This window comes from Rhagoletis pomonella, unplaced genomic scaffold, assembly GCF_013731165.1.
Source record: "Rhagoletis pomonella isolate Grant_MI unplaced genomic scaffold, Rhpom_1.0 Rhpom_scaffold_00010, whole genome shotgun sequence".
Classification (NCBI taxonomy): Eukaryota; Metazoa; Arthropoda; class Insecta; order Diptera; family Tephritidae; genus Rhagoletis; species Rhagoletis pomonella.
In genome coordinates, this window is record NW_023458564.1 from 11,805,358 (window position 1) to 11,827,078 (window position 21,721).

The following is a 21,721-nucleotide window of genomic DNA, read 5'->3' on the forward strand; positions in this document are numbered from 1 at the left end:
GTACCGAATTTCAAAATGTGGATATGGTTGGAAAGGCAATTGATTTGTTATGCACATCTTTATATATCTTACATACATACATATTTCGAGAAAAACTAAAAAAAAAAACGAAATTATAAGAATTTGTGAGATTTGACATAACACCCGCAATACAAAATACATGTGGTTGTTGTTGTTGTATTCTTGCCACCACCTTGTATAAATTCGCCTCGTGCAAAAACAAAATGCAAGACTTTGCCATGCTAAACACTGTGGCGAAGCGAGAGAGTTATATGGACAAATATGAGCCACTATGATTCAATTGATTCATGTGAGCCCTACGGCATCAACTGAGTTACTGAGTTTCATTTTTATTGGACAGGGAGTCTGAGTTACCGATTCACTTATAGGAATCAACTCAATAACTCAACTCTGAGTTGAGTTACCCACCTCTAATGCAGAGAACTTAGATAGATAGAGAAGGTGCAAACTGAAAGTGGAAACTATTCGCAGACGAAAAATTAACAGCGTTAGAAAAGTTCAAGTCGGAATGTAGAAATTCTGTTGAATTTAATGTTGATAACATAATACAATGTTGAGCAACAAAAGGTGATGTTCTTTCAGAGGAAATAAACGAAAATATGGTAAATCTTCACATAGTTTTCATTAGTTTGTAGTTTTTGTAAAATTTTTTTATCTTGTTCTCCTTTTATGAAGATGCAAATACAATTTAAAATAATGATAGTTTGGCATAAAGTTTACACACATACTATGTACATGCATATATAGACTGGCAATCAAAATTGAGTGCATGGTGTTTTTTGCTTAATATTTGCAATGTTCTTCAATTAACTTTTTTTTTATTATCTTTTTATAAAAATGTGGTTCATGCTTTAATCAAAACTATACAAGTCAAACTTTTAAGCTTTATACAGAACTTAAAAAAATTCAACGAACTTTCGTCTAAATTTTGACCTGTTTAATCTGAATATTTAGAAAAATTTTGAATACCTACGCAGATACATATATCGGTTTTTTAATTCTAAGAAAACAAGTAAATATAAGTTTTAAGCGGCTAAAAAATCGCGTTGATATTTAAGGATTTTTTATTGCTGACGGCTGTTTGCACTTTTGACCATATAAAAGGGAATTTCTTGTAGAATAAAATGCGCATGACCGTTTGCAAACAAAATTAAAAAAATGAACGCTCTATTTTACAAATTGCACTTGTTATATGCATAAAACCGCAAAATCCGCCGGGAAACAAAATTCATTAAAAAACATCTAGATTTTTTAGCCGCTTAAAACTTGATTTTATTTCATTAGAATTTAAAAAAAACCGATCTATCTATTTTTTTTTTTTTTTAATTCAGATTAAAAAGGTCAAAATTCGTTGAATTTTTCTAAGTTCTGTATAAAGTTTGACTTGTATAGTTTGGATTAAAGCATGAACCATATTTTTATAAAAAAAATATAAAAAAAAATTTAATTGAAAAACATTGCAAATATTAAACAAAAAACACTATGCACTCACTTTTGATTGCCAGTCTATGTACATTATGGTGGTCCAAAAATGCATGTGAAAAAGTAAAGTCGGAATTTTTATGCTCTCACCCCCTAGGATTGTTCTATACCAAACAAAAAAAATATACCCGTAAAGTTCTCCATGTATTTTATATGGGAAAAAAATAACTTTTCGGAGAAATGGTATAGAATAGTTAAAAATCAATATTTTTCTATCGGAAAACTCTGTTTATCTGTAGGAGATTCCCGATAATAATACCCAATTGTTTATTTAACCATTTTTTCATTGCAACTATAATTTATAGATCCGCCAAATACCCACAAAAACCCCGAAAAATGCAATGGGGCGACCAATAAAAAATCGTTAGTATTAAAAAATGGTTAAATAAACAATTGCGTATTATAATTTAAAGTCCTCTGAAGAGAACCAGAGTTTTCCGATCGAAAAATATTGATTTTCCAAAATTCTATACCATTTCTACTAAAAGTTTTTTCCCATATAAAAATACATGGAAAACTTTGAGCGCTTTGAGCGAGCTCTGGATATTATTTGATTTCAAAATAAAAAAATACTGGTATACTGTTTTTCGATATAGAACAATCTAGGGGTGAGAGCAATACAGTTCCGACTTTACAGTTTTTGGACCACCCTAATGTACATACCATATGTATGTGTGTTTAAAATTACCTACTTGTGAAATAATTTTGGTGGTATGAATATATACATACTTGCGCTTTCTAAAAATGGGAATAAAAATTGGATTCCCATAAAATTTTAATTCCAGTAACTAATATTTTAGTGAAAACATTTACAATAAAGTTTTCAGTAACTTTTGGCAAATTTGAGCGATTATGTGAAATTTTACATGCCTTTGTACCTACATATCCATTTACATATATTATTTTAAACAAAGCTAATAGTAAAATTTAAAATGGAATATGGATATGACAATTAAAAAAAAAAAACAAAACAAAAATTATTACTTGGTCCGTCCGGGATTTGATCCAAGACAAACGGCGAGACGCCAAAAAGTTGCATCGCCTCCAGCATACGCGCCACAGTACATTATTCAAATTGCAATCTCTAAATCACTACATATGTACATACATATATGAAATTCTTTGTTCATCCAAAAAGACAAACGCATAAATATGTATGCATTAATAAATGTAAATATGTACATACATATGTACGATTGATCTGCTTTGGTCTTCCCCGCGCTGTCCTCCATCCACAGACAAATTATTAAATTTCTGTGAATTGCCACGACGCCATCAATATTAATCCTTGGTTACGAAATATTTGGGTTGGGTTGGTTTGCATTGCCGCCGTAGGTCTGCTATGCGATCGTTCCACAAATAGACTGGGGCATGTCTGCTGGTTGCCATATTCGTAGCTCCCTCTAGTAGAACGATTTCTGATGCCATTAGGATTAATGTGTCTCTATCATCCAGCGAACTCAGCTTCCAGCCGACTGATTGCACTCTTGAAGTGCTTCGCCTTTGTATGTCGCCCTCTATCGTAAAGATGATCGCCTAGTGGTAACTGTGGGTGTACGCGTCACTAACTTCCCAGGGGACGCGCTGAAAAAGGCCACTGCTCACAAAAGTCAGGTCGAAAATTGACCCCGTGCCGTCCTTACAGAAGGTAAACTTGTCTCCGTTGTTTAGAAGTGCTACGTTTAGGACTGATAACGCCGTTAGGAGAGCTCTACCCTTGGCGTTTGTCCTGCGGCTTCCCCATTCCACGGCACATGCATTAAAGTCACCAGCCATCACCACATTTGCCCTGGTTCTCGCATCCCTCACTATGTTACCCATTACTCTTTCAAACTCTTCGAGGCTGAAGCTTGGGGTATGTAGCAACTGTAGAAGACCAGTCCTGCCACCCTTACACAAACGAAACCTACCTCAACTTTAAGGTTTTCTATGTTATAAGGCGTTTTAGCACAGCTCCATACCGCAGCTCTAGCGCTGCTGTCCTTTGTCCACAGCTGGGATTCACTGGGTACTTTATACGGCTCACTTAGCATTGCTATGTCTATATTTCTTTCCGTTACGGTTTGGTTCAACAACTCCTGAGCGGCCTTACAGTGATTTAGGTTCAACTGCAGTACTCTCATGATTTTAGTTGTTTTTGCAAAGCTTCTGTGCCAGTTCTGAGCTTTGTTTCTGGCTGGTTTCTTCTAGCACATAAGACACACTTCCATTCCTTTTTGCATTCGCGGGCTTTGTGATCTAGCTCTCCACAGTTGAAGCAGGTACTTTTCATGTCATGTGGCGTTTTACAGTTTCTAGCCAAGTGACCGAATTCTAAGCATTTGAAATACTGCGTCGGTTGTACCTTCAATCGTACACGGCAAATAACCCATCCTACGCCGATTTTTCCCGCGGTCAGCAATTTATTAGCCTTGGTCACTGGTAGCAATAACGTGGCTATTTTGGTGCCGCTATACGCACTCCTTAAATATTTAATGGATTCCTACGGAAGTTTGGCGCCATCTAGTTCTTTCTCTAGGGCATTACAGAGCTCTTGTTTAGTTGTAACATCGTCAAGGTCTTTGATTTCTACCGCAGTTTCTGCGATCAAGGACCTAACGGCTACATTTTCGCCGAGTGCCCTCTTTACTGATTCTTTAATATTAATCGTATTTGGATCCGTGGGCTTTGTCAGTTGGAGGAGGAGGTCCCCATTGGCTGTCTTGCGTACCTTTGTTACGTTCTCTCGTTTAGTATTTCTGCGTAAGAGTTTCCTTTGCAACTTATTATTAGCGCATCAGTTCTGGGAACCTTTGTTCGCGGTTTCCTTTTTCGTTCCACCTTCTTCCATTGCGTGGCCTCCTCGGTCGTTGCCTCTTCGCGTTGAGGGGTTTCCGCGCCTTTTTGGTTGGTGGTTGGCTCTTTTGTTTGTTCTTACTTGGCTTTGTTAGTCTTTTTGCTGCTTCTTCCGGCCTGGTATGGCTATTTTTCCCCCAGGTTTTTGACGGCGTGGTTTGTGAGTACGCGTCTGCTGTGTCCTTCGAGTATATGGGTCGGGATCTATCATATAAGATCGGTAGTTCCGTTATTAGATCTCTCATGGGCTGGTGGATGGACCTCGTTTTGAAATCCTCCATCATATTCACGAGCTCTCGAATCTTTGCCCCCAACGTAGACCATGCAGGAGTATGGGTTGTTTCTGTCTCGCTATTAGCACGAGGCGTTGCTAACCCAACCCGTGGCGGAGAACCCATTAGCCGCGGACGCTTCGTAAACGGGTTGAGTAGAGGCACGTCTTTAAACGCTGTTTGCTCTTTTTTTTTGTCGATGTGTCCATGTTTAAAGTGAAATTGTGAAAAAACTAAAGCAGCTACAAAATTGTGGGTTATTGCATTATATGTAAATAGCATAGCAGCTACCATAAGAAAACAAAATAGATTTTTCCAACCTAAAGCCCCTTTGAAATGCCGAAGAGTTTGCCAATTGCATGTGTACATAATTTTCATAAGGTTTGCAGTGAGAGCATACACTGTCACATACATATATATGTATGTTTCTTCGAACAACAATTTTCATATAACTTAATACAATATAAACAATTTTCATATTTTTTTAATTAATCAAAACTATTAATATGAATTTTTTACCAATTTTAGAATTCTTTTCAACTAACATGCATTTTTACTATATACTATATAGATATATTATATATATTTATATATACATATACTATATACTCGTACAAGAAGCGCACTTGAACACATGCTTTTTGAGTTTTTGGATTGTTTTATGTCGTTAAAGCAATATTAACTACTCAATAAATTATATTTAACAAATGGTCATGCATATATGAAGATCCGAAATGCTAACTGATAAACAAGTACAATTCATATAATTTAACTTTTAATTTATTTAATTTTATAAAAACATATACATGAATATGTTTCTGCAGTCACCAGCAACCTAGCAACACAGCCAGGCACTTGCAATTAACATAACATTATCATAACAGAGTATTAAGGCTTTTTGCTGTTAACTCCATGATGATATTCCATGGATTTATTTTTCAGCCAAACAATTTTACGTTCCAAAAATTTGCACCTTCTCTATCTATCTAAGTTCTCTGACTCTGTGTAGAAGTATGTATATCTTGGCATACGACATTTAGGGCTATATTTTATAAGAATTCATTACACAGTTCGACAAATTTTGGCTTTTTTACCACCTGAGTAAAACATCGTTTATTGCAGATTTTTGACGCTGAATCCATATCTGGCTGCATAATTGCTATAGCACGTCAAGATTTCGAGATATCCTAACCTTAAACGGTTTTTGGCAATATTTTAGATTGTAGTATGAGAACAACAAATTTTGTTGCTTATTTCTACTTTAGGCATCATTTAGTACTACTCTTCCCCTTTAAAATTAATTTTCGTTTGTTGCGATTGGATTTTTCTTTCTCGAGATATACCAGTTATAATGTCCATTACTTCGGTATAACTTCGTAAGCATGAATCATCATAGCTAAATGATTCAATCCGAAATTTTTTTCTATTAATCTCACAAAACCGCTTAAAAGCTGTTACCTTTAGGTTTTTGTGGTCCCTGATCTTGAATTTACCGTCAGAATTTTTAAATCTGATCTGAAATCCGCACTCAGTACTGTCAAAATTTGTTACGTCTTTTCATATATCGATATATGTATGTACACATGTACCCAAGCAGAAAAGTAGTAATACATTACACGCGTGATATATAATATAATGTATTTCTTATGAGTTCTCGATTATATTACTGCTAACTAATATAATCAGCATTCTAATGTCATCACGAAGTTCCAAAAATTTCGTATTGAAACACATTCATTTCTCGATACTAGGTAATGCAAAATTTAATGCCCCACTTTTCTTAGGACATCGCCCTGGGGAAAAATGCATTTTTGAATGTAAAATGGGTTGTTTTACTGATTATTTTTTCGATTACTATACATTACATTTTCCCACTGGGTATGTACGCAGATTACTTACAGCGGTATTTTTATACGGTAAATTTTTCGCAGTGCTTTCTTCGAATATGGGCTTATAAATCTTTTTTTTTTGAAAATTTTAGATATACTATTATCACTTAATTAAAGGCAAAAAGAGGCCAATATCATGAAAAAGAATAGATGGCAACATCGAATATATTTGGAATCGTGGTAATTTTTAATCGAAACTACTCCATCTCTAAGCAAGGTCTTTTTCCCCGACAGAAACAACTGCGACAACGAACGACCTAACCTCCGGAAGGAAAGCAACATCTGGTATATTGACGGCTCCAAGATGACTGGCTACGGAGCAGGAGTTTACAACATACAATCCAGACGGTTCCTTTTCACCGGCATGGGGCAAGTTAACTCTGTCTTTCAGGTCGAGTTTAACGCCATGTGGAGTCATGGACAATAAAATGGCAGATATTCTCGCCAGGAAAGTGGCTGCACAGGGATTCATAGGCCCAGGATCCTTTACCGGCTACCATGGAGCTCCGTTAGGCGAAACTACTATATCTGGATGAAGAACGAAGCACAACATTACTGGACAAATACGAAAGGTAACAGACAGGCGAAGTCCTTCATTCCGGACAAAACAACAAGGAGAACCGAAGAACTGCTTCACCTCAGTAGGCCTTAAGTAAGAGTTGTTACAGGATTACTTACTGGCCACTGTCAAACATAGTAGGTGTTAACTCTCGCCAGTGTAGGTTGTGCAACGATGTATAGGAAACAGCAGAGCAAATGAACTGTGAAGCCCTCACCAGGACCAGACACCGGTTCCTAGAATCACCGCACCTAGAAGCACACGACCTAAATCGCATTCAGCCACAGGAACTCGCGAGGTTTCTTAGCAATACGAATACAGATAACCTGTAGTTAAATAGTGGTTTGTTACAATAGATCGTTTCGGTCGCGGTAACTAGGTGACCTGCCTACTTCTCTAAATGTAATCTAATCTCTAAGCAAAAAAAGGCAATTTACGTAAAATCCGTTCCCTGGTAATTACATACACGTTATCAAAATTGGGTGTGATGGTTAATTCATTTCACCAGTTGTTTTTAAATATCTATAAATACATATGTATGTATTTAAAAGGCGTGGAAAATAAGTACACAAATATGTATGTCTGCCAAAAACTTACTAAGCACTGCGTATTTATATGATTTTATCTACAATGTACATTAGCGTGGGCCGAAAATCCGCTTTTTTAGAATTTTGATTGGTAATAACAAAAATATGGTTAATTATGCTCTAAAAACAATCTGTGTGGAAGATGAAAATTTTTTGTCAATATCTTAGGATCGACCTAGTCCATCAAAGTTCAATGTGCTCTAAAGATAAAAATTAATTAATACGTTAATTAATACTGTTTTTTTTAGTAAAAGTTCAAGTATCTTCGAAAGTATTAATAATAATAATAGATTGGCGCTTACACATATGTTAGTGTTTGGCCGAGCTTCTCCTCCGACTTGTGGCATGCGCCTTGATGTTGTCACATAAAGCGGACGGACCTACAGTTTTACGCCGACTCCGAACGGCGATTTTGTTTTTATGAGAAGCTGTTTGTCATGGCAGAAATACACTCGGAGGTTTGCCATTGCCTGCCGAGGGACGACTGCTGTTTAGAAAAAACCTTTTTCTATATTTTTTGCGATCTTGCTTTGACCAGGGCTTGAACCCAGGTGCTGATGTGTGAAAGCGCGCACTGCTTACCACTACACCACAGCGTAAACTGTAGGTCCCTCCGCTTTATGTGACAACATCAAGGCGCACGCCGCAAGGCGGAGGAGTAGCTCGGCCAAACACTTACATATGTGTAAGCGCCAATCTATTATTATTATTATATTGAAAAATGAAAGAAAAAAATTTACGTTTGAATGCTTCCAATATTTTGGAAAATACTGGAAATTAATTTTAAATGCCTGCAGTTATCTAAAAACTATTCATAAACATTTTTCCATAGGAAACATTTAATTCAAAAATATTTTTAATTTGCCATCTATACTGATATATCTAATTCTAATCGAAAAACTCGAGAACAGCTGTGCCGATATTTTTGAAATTTTGGACATCGACTCAAGAGTCTAGACCCTCAAAGGATGATAATAGAAGAAGAATAATTTCGATATATCAAGGGGCGTGGCACCTCCCATACAAACTAATCTTTTCACACAACATATTTCTGGAAGTATTCATCGTAGAGTGCTGCAACTTAGTACACAGTTATATAAAATTTACGCCAAACTCATGGAAAAAATGGGAGATATTGAAAAAGGCGGCGTGGCACCTCCCATACAAACTAAATTTCTCACATTAGAATGTGTATGTGGCAGGGCTGTAAAAAATTGCAATGAAATTGGATTGCAATCGCATATTTTACGAAATATTGCAATATTTGTTAATTGCAGTTAACATTAATTGCTTATATTTTGATTGCAATAATTTAGAAGAAATTGACTGCAATAAATTTTTTATTGCAATTGATTTTTGATTGCAATCATTAATTGCACAAAAATTTCTAATTGCAATCTGTCTAAGTGACATTTATTTTGATGAATAATTAGAAGTACGATGGTGAGGCACACAAGCCCTCAGTGGGTTTACGCAGGGCATTCAGCAGCGCAAAGTGAATCCCCTCACAGCATTACACCTGGCAGTAGGTTGTTTTGATTGTCATCTTTAATGTTCCACTAATCGAGAGCATATACAAAGGGTGCATAAAAATTCGATTTTCTGCATGACAAAACTGCATCTAAACATCACACCTCCGCACCCTCTTTCTCTCGTTTTCGCCTACGTCACCTACCATTTTTCGTTGTTGCTATGCTTACTGATGAGCCAAAGCAATGCATACATACTTCGCTCGACCACTCAAACTAGAAGTGCCCTCGCTAATAGCTCTGCCAAATATAAATTCTTTACAATAATTTATAAATAATTTATTAATAATTTATTAACAATTCAGACATAGGTAAACGCTTCTAGCTTCAACCAATGACTTAAGCAACTTAACTTCTTTTTATTCTATTAAAAAGCAGAAAGTTTTTTAGTTTAAAAAACTATTGGCTTTCAGTAAAAGTAATTTTTCGGAATTACTATCAGAAAGTGATCCACGTCGCGAAGAATTTAGCAGCTCTGCGAACGAAAACAGACGTTCAACTGCAGCAGAAGAGGGCAATGGCACATTATACTTTATAAAGATAGACCTATTCCGGTGTATTTATTTAACATGCTAAAAGATGTATTCGAATCTGCTAAATAAGCACAAAACTCTGTGTCACTCTGTGTTTCTGCTACCGAAGCTTTCGACGTTAAACTGGCTGAAAAGTGTGAAAACTTTACTTTAATTATACATTTTATAAATCTTGAATTCCATCGCGATCGCGTGTGCACCGGTCTCCTTCTAACTGTTAATAATAAACGAATGCATTTTTATTCAATAACAATACAAACCCTTTTTATTATTTCAAAATACTAATACAAAAACTAGAGTTTCTTTTTAATCTCCGCGGATAGATTGACGCGAAATCTTTTATTAAAAAAAAAGAAACTTGAAATCGGTTCATATTTGGGCTCTCAAAATTAATTTGTACACAGCAAACCTTTTTGCCCCACCGTGTGGCGTGTGTTGCTACGTCTGTTAAGTAAAATATTTTACATTTTAAGATAAGGTAAATATTCTAATGTTAATCAGGGTTGCCGCTGACGAAAAAAAATATTTACCATCCACTTGAATAAAATCTACCAAATCTGGAAAATATCTACCATTAATAAAGTCCTTTTAATAAAAGTTTTAGTTTGGTTTTTTTTTTTATTTATTTTAATTAAAACTATATACAACAACGAAACTTCATAATTTGAAAAACTTCAACTCGAGTTATTATAAACAAATACAGTGACTCAAAAAAAGCACTTGGTGATTTTTTTATTAATGGCAATGTTTTTTAAGTAAAAATTTTTTGTTGCTTTAACTAAATCCATAAAAATTAGTGATTCAAACTATATACAACATTTAGAAAAATTCAGAAAATTTTCGTCCAAATTTCAAATTTTTTACTCTGAATATTTAGAACAATTTAAGGTACCGAGTTTTAAAGCAAATAATACTTAAGTATAGCTCGCAATGTGCTTCCCGTTAATTTTTTTTTTTAATTTTTGCCGCCAGACTTTTGTGTAAATTACTTAACAATTTCTATTGATAAAAAATGGCGGTGATTTAATTTTTTTTGCACACAGTGCGTCATTACATACATACCTGTCAATTTTTTCTTTATATGTATTTAAATAATCATTTAAAATATTTAGGCAATCAAAAGCTCCTCGGGTTTCCAGTAAAATGAGTTTTGAATGGAGCACGATATGTTCGCCTTATATCGATATACATTTATATGTATGTAAGCATATAAAAAGTATGTAAAGAAATTTATAATATAAATATAACTACAAAAAATAAATCAGGAACGAAAAATTCAACAAAAATCTGCCAAAATAAGAAAAAATTTACCTTTTTACCAACCCAAGTTTTTTCTACCAATTTTGGTAAGAATTTAGCAAAGTGGCAACCCTGATGTTAATTTTATCTTATTTTATGCATGTAGTAGCAAGTCGACCTATTTCCTTGCTAAAACCGCTTTCGGGTTACACTGAAACAAAAAATTTCGGTAATTGCCTGTTATTGCAAGTTCCTTCAATTGTTCGTGCCAAGTGTAGACAGATCATTCTGGAGTTGGTCTTTTCATTCAGTTCATGGGTGCCGTTGCTTTGTTTCCAACGCATAGGTGCTGAATCGAAGGATATTATCGCAAACGCAGAATGTTAAATCTTTTGCAGTTCATCATTCCAACTTCTTCGGTACCCATCACCCATGCGAAACTCTTTGAAGTGTTCTCATCTTTATTTGATAACGTCCACGTTTTCGCGCTTTATAGTGCATTCCTACAGCTATAAAGGATTTCTCATAAATTTCCTTTTGTATTTCAATCAGAGATCAGAGAAGCTCGGCCAAACATTAACATATGTGTAAGCGCCAATCTGTTATTATTTCAATCAGATTTTATAGAATTCCTATTGAAGTCATCACTTTTACAAAACGAACAGTTCTTTTAATACTAATAAAATAATGTAAAAAAAGTATTTTTTAAAAACAACATTTAACATGTACAATCAGAGGATTAAAATAAAGTAGTGTAACAAATGATTTTTTAGCAAGAAAATTTTGTCAAAACTGCGAATAGCAAACCAGCATTTAAATATCTGCATACATATGTACATACATGTACATACGTAACCAATTATGCATGTACGCTGAATTAGCCGACAAGCTTTTTTAAAAACGTCAGGAGATATATGTTATAGTCACCCGATCTTTGTAATTTTCACTGTAAGTATTATGTTAGTAATGAGTAGAATGGTGCGAAATTTCATGTTCCTAGCTGCATAAATGGAGGAACTATGGCAAAAAATCTCATATCTGAATAATCAGTTGTATGGAGGCTATAGGTTATAGCAACCCGATCTTCGCCATTTTCACTGAAAGTATTCTTTTGATAATGCGGGACAACAGTGCAAAATTTCATGTTACTAGCTACTTAATTGGAGGAGATATAACGATAAATCTCATATCTGAACAATCAGTAGTATGGGAGCTATAGGTTATAGTGACCCGATCTTTGTAATTTTCACTCTAGGCTTTCTGTGGATAATGGATGGAAGTATTGCAAAATTTCATGTTCTTAGCTGCATAAATGGAGGAGTTATAACGAAAAGTCTCATATCTGAACAATCAGTTGTATGGGAGCTATATGTTATAGTGGTCCGATTCTTCCGGTTCCGACAAATGATTAAGTCAATATAAAAATACACCCACTTACCAAATTTCATCAGGATATCTCGAAAACTGAGAGACTAGATTGCATACAAACATACGGACAGACAGACAGACAGAAGGACATGGCTCAATCGACTCAGCTCGACGTTCTGAACATATAAGTATACATTTTAATGGGTCTATCTCTTTATTCTGGTACTTACAAACATCGGACCAAAGTTACAATACCATTTCATACTCATGAAAGGTATAATAATTCAACTTTCAATGAAAGAGAACAGAAGACTTGGCAAGCAAAATGTTGTTTGCTTACTTTTTGTATAAACATACATATGTACATATAGCAGCAGTTAATTTTATTTAAAGAAATGGCGTGTCGTCCATTTCTGCTGTAGCATGGCATATATTTAGGCGCAGTATTTAACTTCTTCTGGCGGGACGACATCTGGAGTCTTCTAATTGTATCACAAATAGCTTTGCTACAATACAGCCGCGGCGCGCTGGCAGCTTTAACAATTTTATAGTGGTTTTACGTTCTTTGGCAAATTACGCTCTGTTAGCCATAAATCTTACTATTTTTTGACCGCCTTTGAATGAAGACCAGATGGGGAATTCATTTATATTTTAAATTGCATTGTCGTGATTGGAACTATGCTGAAAATTTCAAGTCTCTAACTTGTCGGGAAGTCCGTTTAAAATCGATTGAAAATTTCCGCGATTTCCGCGGGATGACCAAGTTAAATAAAAGGTCATAAAAAGATGAAGTGTGAAGTGAAGTGAAGATTTTGGCCGAGTTCAAGAAAGCACGCCAGTGGCGCCAATTGGAAACGCCTTGGTCTTTCCATCTCAGTGGGGGCCTTCCTCTTCCTCTTCTATCACCAGCGGGTTCCGAGTTGAATACTTTCAGAGCTGGAGCGTCGGTGTCCATTCGAACGACATGCCAAAGCCAGCGGAGCCGCTGTATTTTAATTCGCTGCACTATATACTATCTATATCGTTGTAAAGCTCATACAGCTCAGCGTTCCATACTCGCCGTCGCCAACGCGTAAAGGCCCGTAAATCTTCCGCAAAATCTTTCTGGCTCCCAAGAGCCACCTCATTGGATGTCGTCATTGGCCATGCTTCTGCGCCCTATACCAGCACGGGCATGATGAGTGACTTATAGAGAGTGGTTTTCGTACGTCGAGAGAGGACTTTACTACCGAATTGCCTACTCAGTTCAAAGTAGCACATGTTTGCAAGAGCGATTCTGCGTTGGATTTCTATGCTGACGTTATTATCGGTGTTAATGCTGGTTCCCAAGTAAACGAAATTCTCTACTTTCTCGAAATTATAACTGTCAAAAGTGACGTGGGTGCCAAGGCGCAAATCTGTTGACTGTTTGTTTGTTGACAGGAGATACTTCGTCTTGTCCTCGTTTACCACCAGACCCATTCGCTTTGCTTCCTTATCCAACTTGGAAAAGGCAGAATATACTTCGCCGTTTTTGATACCGATGATATCGATGTCATCGGCATAAGCCAACAATTGCACGCTCTTGTAGTAAATTTTTCCTAAGCGGTTCAGTGCTGCAGCTCTTATTATCTTCTCCAACAATTTAGCATGAAAAATGTAAAAATAAACAAAAATTATTACAAGGAATGCAGTTTTAAATATTACCTGTGACCGTCAAATGCCTAGGTGTGGTGAAAACACTTATACGCGTTTTCGTGGTCGATAAAGTGGGAATGCACTATTATAAAAGGATGAGCAGATGAGAGAAGTGTAGAGCGTAATTTTTGTTCGTCGATAGAGGGATCCGCTATTCAATTTTCTACCGATTCTAAAGAAGCAACTTTTGGCAAAGGTTGTTTTCTGCTTGGTGTCCAGGATGACTAGCAGTACCTAGCCGCAAAAACACATGCAGCAGACGCTATGATACACTCAGGGACATGGAGGAAGACTATGGGAAATTCCAGACAGAACGTACTGCTACCATGGTAGCTAGCGAAGCTCAAAAAAGAAATCACTCGGAAGCAAGGGGGTGTAGCGGAGTCCTCAACGTCTACTAAGCACCGTTCCTTTAGCGACGTTGCAAGAGACCACCTTCAGGCTTCCATTATCGACGAAGGTAGAAGAACGCCGCTAGCAGTGCAGCGAAAATGGGTGGCGATTGAGGTGAGGCTCGAAAACTCTGAAGGTCCTTACCCAGAGTTTGACTCGTCGGAATCCCTAAGTTTCTACGGTGCATAAAGCTGCAGAACAAGAACATCCCAGCAATAGGCAAGAGGGAGCTCATCAAAGTCAAAGAGCCGAGAAAGCCCACCAATAAGCCAGCCAATTCTCCTCGCGATTTGCGTAGAATCCTTGGAGGCCCTTGCAAAGGCCGACAATAAGATTCGGTTCGGCATCAGAAAAGCCAAGATAAGGGAAATACTTGGTGAAGCTAGCTGAGTGGAAGAGAATACGGGTATCGATGGTGCAGGTGAGCTTCTCATGGAAGTTAAACTGAGAGATGAAGCGGACCAGTAAGATAGTTTAAATAAATCTGCAGCACGCGAAGTGTAATAAATAATAGTGCTACCAGAAAGAAGAGCGATTATTTACTCATATAGCTCGGCAACACTCCTGGCTATATCATCTACTGTAACATTTCCAAGCTACTCAGTGAATGCAAGATGGGACTGCGCTCAGCGTCTCCGTCAATGTCCATCTCTCTTGTCTGGGTTCCCGGGCATAGGAATGCAGAAGGCAACGCGAGAGCAGTGAACTGAAAGAAGGAGATCTACTTATCGCGCACTTTCTTCAAAGGTGTACTAATTCAATACTTAGGTTATCTTATTAATTTAACTGAATTAAAATTTTCAGATAGGTGGCATTCCCCTTAAAAAATGTGTGCGACAGTAAACTTTCTTAAACTTCTTTATATAGTTAAACGCCAGAATTGTAATATTTCCTTTATTTTATCAAATTAAATGAATAAGATTTTTCAAACCTATAAACCTCTTTAGTTTGATACCCATATTGCAATATTTAATTGATCTTATTAATTTAATTTAATTAAATTTTTCATACAGGTGGCAACCTTCTATCAAATTTTCTTTCATTGTAGGCCTTCTTAAACCACTTCCAGTTCAGGCCCAATAGTTCGGAAACATTTCGGAACTAGTTTGGGTCCGGTTCACAATTTTTTCTGGATCATTTGAGACCAGTTCCGAATTTTTCTGTACCATTTCGGGTCTAGTTTGGACACAAAGGCGGTGAAAAAATGTTTGAGTTATTCGAACTCACATGAAATTTTTACTCCGATTTCATGGTATTAAAAATGCAATTGAAACATTTTCTGAGTACACCAGAAGTGTTCTGCTTTTCAGATTTTTTTTCGAGCCTAAATCAATCGACTTGGTTTATGTTGTTCTGGTATTCTTACGACATTATTCAAAATGACCGCGATGGACGGTATCGGGAAGGTCTTTAAATATTTTGCGAGCGGGACAGGACCAAAATCCTTTCCCGATACTCCCGATAAAATTTACAACCTCCGAAAATTCATCAGTTTCTTTAAATGCGGGTTATGAAATTGCCACTTTTTTATGTTTCATTGAGACGAAAACGAACAGCAAAGCAAAAAAATATGCCAGATCTTTCATTGTTTTTTTTTTTGTTATTTAATTAATTTGAGACATGTGAATTAATCTTAGTTATAGACTTCGGGATCCACGGGACCCGCGGGGCAATTCTGAAAAACGTCGGGATGGGCGGGTTCGGGATTGAATATTTAGTCCCGTTCCCATCTCTAGTATATACATTTCGGAAAGGTCGGTTTTATTTATCAAACGAAACTTTTAGATTTACATATATACATATATATACATTTTCACGGGACCCGCGGGGCAATTCTGAAAAACGTCGGGATGGGCGGGCTCGGGATTGAATATTTAGTCCCGTTCCCATCTCTAGTATATACATTTCGGAAAGGTCGGTTTTATTTATCAAACGAAACTTTTAGATTTACCTATATACATATATATATATTTTCAAAATGATCGAGCTCACGAACAGCCCTGTAGTTGGTTAAAATGTAGTGGTGAATATTAGAAAAATAACCAAATTGAATGATTTTATTGGAAGTAAATAACCGATGTTTTATGTGGATGGATAAACTTGGAGAGTGACACGCCATCTAAGCACAAAATTGTATTCATTTCGACTTCATTTAGCGTTGAGTTTAACAGCGTTTCGATTTTTGCGGCAACACACTGTCTTTACCAAAGGTACATACATACCTATTAGGAATGTTAATCCCGGCCTTTTTCAGGGAATTTCGGGATATCTAATTTGCACTGATGGCAATAATAGAAACTCCTTTTCTTGACCAGTATTGGCTATATTTATTTTTTATTTAATAATTAATATTTTTTTATAAATGTCTAGCTCATTCTACATATAACACCGCGCGATAGTAAATGTTAAACACAAATATCAATATATCCGCGAAACCATGGGCCAACTATAGTAAAATTGCGTTTTTAGTTTTTCACTCTCACGTCAGTAATTTAAAAATGAAAATAAATATTGAAAATGTCATTTTAAAATTTTATCCTTGAAATTTTGCACTATTTGTTTTTGAAGAAATAACATTTGTTTTTGTTATTTTTTGGCTTTATAACAATTTGCTATAGATATCACTTCTACCATTTTTTCAAATTATTGTTGCTTTTCCACAATAAATTTTCATTAAAAAACGGCCTCGAGTTCAATAAAAATGGTTGAATATAATTGTTTTAAGGCCAAAACAAAAACAAATAACTTAAGGACGAGCACACCTAAAAGTTAAACATTCTAAAAATAGAATTATTAGCAAAAACCAACACTACCAACGACCACATGATCATGTGAATTGCAGCGGAATAGCTGCGCTTGATTTTGTTGGCATAACAAAAATGAAAATAGCGGAAAAAAGCACGGTGCATAGGCAACTGGCTGAGTCAGTGGGACCGTCGGTACGAAGCCTACTGAAAGAAAGGAATGTGGTGGTTTCCGAAATAGCTATCACTTCTACCATTTTTTCAAATTATTGTTGTTTTTCCACAATAAATTTTCATTAAAAAACGGCCTCGAGCTCAATAAAAGTTGTTGAAAAAATAATATGTTAAGGGCTTATATAAACTCGATAACATCCTCGAGTTTCGTTCTTCTAACTTTGACAGCTTAAAAATTACCTATTCGTCCTTGTGAATCCAAAAATTTAAATTTTTTAAGTTCTAAAGAAATTTCCATTGCGAATTTTTTTAACAGTTTTTGGAATTAATCATATCTTTGAAATTACAAAGTCCTTCAAAATAAATCCTGCGGTAAGAGGGAAAAAATAAAAACGCCACTTTAAATAAAAAAGTAGGTTTCAATCCCATTTATTATTATTTATTTCATGGTAGGAGAGCTTCTCAAACAATACAGAAGCAATTTTTTCGATTCAAGTTGTTGAAAAGTAATGGATATTTAAATCCCGGGACTAACGCCATCCCGCAAAATCCCGGGTTTGGAAAAAGCCGAAAAATTAACATCCCTAATACATACCTATATAATGACAGGTAGACGGCCAGTAGTTTGTGCTGTTGACGGCTACCGCTTTTGGCTTTTGCGAGCTTCAGGTCTAAACAGCGATTCAGTCGCTGAAAAACCATCAAAACGTGGTGTTGGTTCGCGTGGCAGTCTACGCTGTCATAGTTTTTCGTATTTTCTTTGCAACACTTTGAACAGCTCAAATGTAGTAATTTTCACAGTTAATTTTTAAATCGATTACCTGCATTGCGAGTGTTGATTTCGGTGAACAGCGTAAACAGGCAAAACTAAGCAAAACAGAAGGCGCGTTAATTGCTATATATATATATATATGTACATGCCTAGTTAAATGTTATTGTTTTAATTCGTGTTTTTTGTTGTAGAGGCATTACTGTATTATTGGCATTTAGTGTGCAGTGCAGAATTGCGTGCGACACACAAAGCATAAGCGTTGCACAAAACACAAAGTAAAAACGAAAGAAAATTAAAAAATAAAAAATAAAGTACAAAAAACAGAAAAGTTAATAAATCGAATTAAGTGGAAATTATAGAAATCATGCCATCCGAAAACCATAAAGATATCGAAATCGGCAACAAAGTGGAAAATGTTGGTGCCAGCGACAATGTGGAAAGCGTAAGCGCCGCCACCCCCACCCCCGCTAATGCTGCACCAGCCGCAGGTACAGCAGCGCCCAGTGCAGTGATAGTCGTGGCTAAGGAATCGGTGCCCGCCGATACCATTACGAATGGCAGCTCGAACGTGAAAAGTACGACGACGTCAGCCGCGCCGCCAAGTAAGGAGTCAGCTTCTCTATCGCAAGAGCAGCCGAAACAAGACTCCACTGCCATGCAGGCAAATCTGCACCCGGCCATGCAACCAATGCAACAATCTGTCACAGGTAAATTTGCACTCGCTTTCTGTGTATGTGTGTACGTATGTATGTATGTGCACTGCTTACTGGCCGTCTGAGCCACCGCAGCAGCCAACACCTTGACACTTTGACCATTAGCAGCTGTAACAAGTAGATTTGTCGGCTGCTGCGGCAGTAAAAGTTGTTTTGCCGGCTTGCGTGTGTATGTACTATGTACAATGTATCCCATGCACACAGCCAATTCATTTATATACCTTAATATGTGTGCATAAGTTTGTAGTAAAAGTAAAACTAACTTGTAGAGCTCTGCATGTAAATATGTTGGCAGGTATATCGTGGTTATGCGCGACGCCATTCGCGTTTTGCGCTCAATTTCACTTTTTTCACTTTTGGTAGTTTACAAGTTGTTCGTGTTGTCTGAAGTGAATTTTCCATGAATTTCCAATGTTAACATAAATATTTGTGAGTCTGTGCCAGCTCAGTGTTCGACGCAAGTAAACGTAATTAGCATCTGTAACCCAATCGCCTTGCAGCGCCTTGCCCTTTGTTGAGTGGTTTAATTAATTAAAACTAACAGCGCAAATATTTGTTTGATGTGTCATGTACTAAATAACTACACGCCACAATGTAGATATATATGTAAATATGCAATGTTTCTATGTACGAGTATAAGTACATTTAAAAGTTCGTAAACATCCACACCCAAGTCACTCCCATTTCCATATTGCAAATATATCCAAGTATATAAGAGTAAGTATGCGTATATATATATGTACATAGGTATGTACACTTATATGTATACTGGTTTATCTATGCCTATGAATTGGCATAAACATGTACATAAATATATAATATAAATTTAAATTCTTTGAACTGACAGATTTTCCTTAGTATGCATCCCTATGCGTCGATGCACATGAGCAGTCAAACTTCGTTATAACGAATCTCCGCGGAACCAAATAAGTTAAGTTAGTTAAGTAATCTAGTATAAGGGATACTGCGACCTGGAAGTTCTTTTGCACCCCGTAGAAGAATTCCTAACGCTGAATAGTCAAGGTACTCACTGCTTCCCTAATAAATACTACCTAAGCGGACCTTGCTACACGAATTCCTTGTTGTAAGGCGCTCGAATATACTTAGATGATTTGGAGTGTATCCAGAATGTGCTCTGACATCTCGTCGTTCTCAACCCAGACCTGGCAGTCGGTTTGTGTAAACAGATCGAATACAAAGACCCAGTCAAATATAACTTTTAAATATCCAGAGTACAACTTGATATCTGCAATATTTCCTCCTAGCTAAAGGATGATCGAAGTGTCTGACCTCTCTACAGCCCGTAGCGCTTCTCAGCACTTACAGCATTTGGTGTTTACTCAGTCAGAAATTAGTCGCGAAGAAAATAAAGCATGGGAACAAGAAATGCTTCCAGCACCACAAAGATAGTTGAGTACCTTTCTTTGGTCAGCTCGTCGGTCCCTTAGTTATTTCCTATCCCTATGTTTCCTGCTGCTAAAAGTTGAAATTTTTTGAACCAATCAAAAGCAAGTTTGTAATTTATTCTCCTATTAGAGAGATTGGATACTTGACTGTCTGAGCAGAGTATATATCCTTTCGACTCCGACGTTGCCTGACTTCCACTTGATTTGTTTAAAGCCTTATCTTATCATCTGCGTTGTTTTTGTCTTAACCTGATAAACTACAATGATAATGCTATTTATGGCGTCTTCTTGAAGTGTGATCATATCGTCCCCCTTTTTCCAGAAACCTGAATGTGTAAAAATCAAAATGATGCACTCAGAAAAAACATTCCTTGATGCTAGGAAAAAAGTATATTATTCTAAGGAAATATTACCTTGAAATGGCGCCAATGACGTGGTTGCCTTAATATGAGCAAACGATTTGATTCAGTTTAAGGAAAACACAATTCCTTAGTTTTAAGGAAAAATTTACTTGCCATTTCATCCTCTGTGAAAGGAGTAAGGATGTCATTTTGCTCATGGCGCTCAAACAACGGGCGACAGAGCAAAGCTCTGGAGTGATAGTCGAGAGATGCAAGGTTCGAGTCCCAGAGCGGGAATTAAAAAAAAAAATTATTTTCATTTATTTTTATTTGTAATTTTTTATATTGTATTTAAAAACAAATTTATCTAATTTATTTTTTATGGCATTTGAGAATTTTATTACTTATATTGAGTAAATTCACTTCCTCAAATTAATGACGAACTGAAGGAAAAACTTCTCAAATTGAGTAAATTTTTCATAATATTAAGGAAAAAACAGTAACTCTAAAACAAGGATACTCTTTTCTTGTTTTAAGGAAAAGCTTTTTTCTGAGTGTACCAATTTTTTCGTATTCGTAGCAGGCATTCGATTTCGTAGATTTTCTACGATGGATTCCGTGATAGCCCTGACTATCTCCTACGGGGAGCTTGCAATCTGGAACAAATTGGGTCCTAATTCCAGCCGAAAACGTAGATGACTAGGTCATCTGCATATCCAAATGCCTTGAATCCATTGCCATTTAGCTTTTCAAGAAGTTCGTCAACAACCAGTGTCCAAAATAGGGGCGATAAGACTCCCCCTTGAGGACAGCCACGGGTGGCAGTTGTCTCCTAGTTCCGCTATTATAGTTCTGGATCTCAACATGCTTATGATCCAATCCCTTAGAAGGCCTTTCGTATCATAGCTGTCGATATTGCTTCATAGGACATATTATCGAAAGCACCTGATATGTCCAGGAATGCACACAAAGCTATCTGTTTATACCGCAATGCCTTTTCAATGACTTGAGTTAGGCTATGTATTGCAGTAATAGTAGATTTGCCTGCCTGGTATGCCTGCTGACTCTGACACAGAGGCTTATTCCTGAGAAAGTTATCCCTTATGTGAAAGTCAATAAGTTTATCTAACGTCTTTACTAGAAAGGAAGTGAGGCTAATTGGCCTATACGCCTTTGGGAGTTGTGCT

At 36.5% G+C, this 21,721-nt stretch overlaps 1 protein-coding gene across 1 annotated transcript in view; it reads left to right on the forward strand.

Moving 5' to 3' along the window:
* The window catches only part of LOC118746042, a 42,640-nt gene extending 23,746 nt beyond the window's left edge, over nucleotides 1–18,894 (forward strand). Inside the window, exon 2 of the mRNA XM_036479771.1 lies at nucleotides 18,266–18,894. Coding sequence (XP_036335664.1) covers nucleotides 18,439–18,852 — 414 coding nt within the window. The 5' untranslated portion in view covers nucleotides 18,266–18,438 and the 3' untranslated portion in view covers nucleotides 18,853–18,894. The remainder of the gene's footprint in view (nucleotides 1–18,265) is intronic.
* Nucleotides 18,895–21,721: the final 2,827 nt, after the last annotated feature.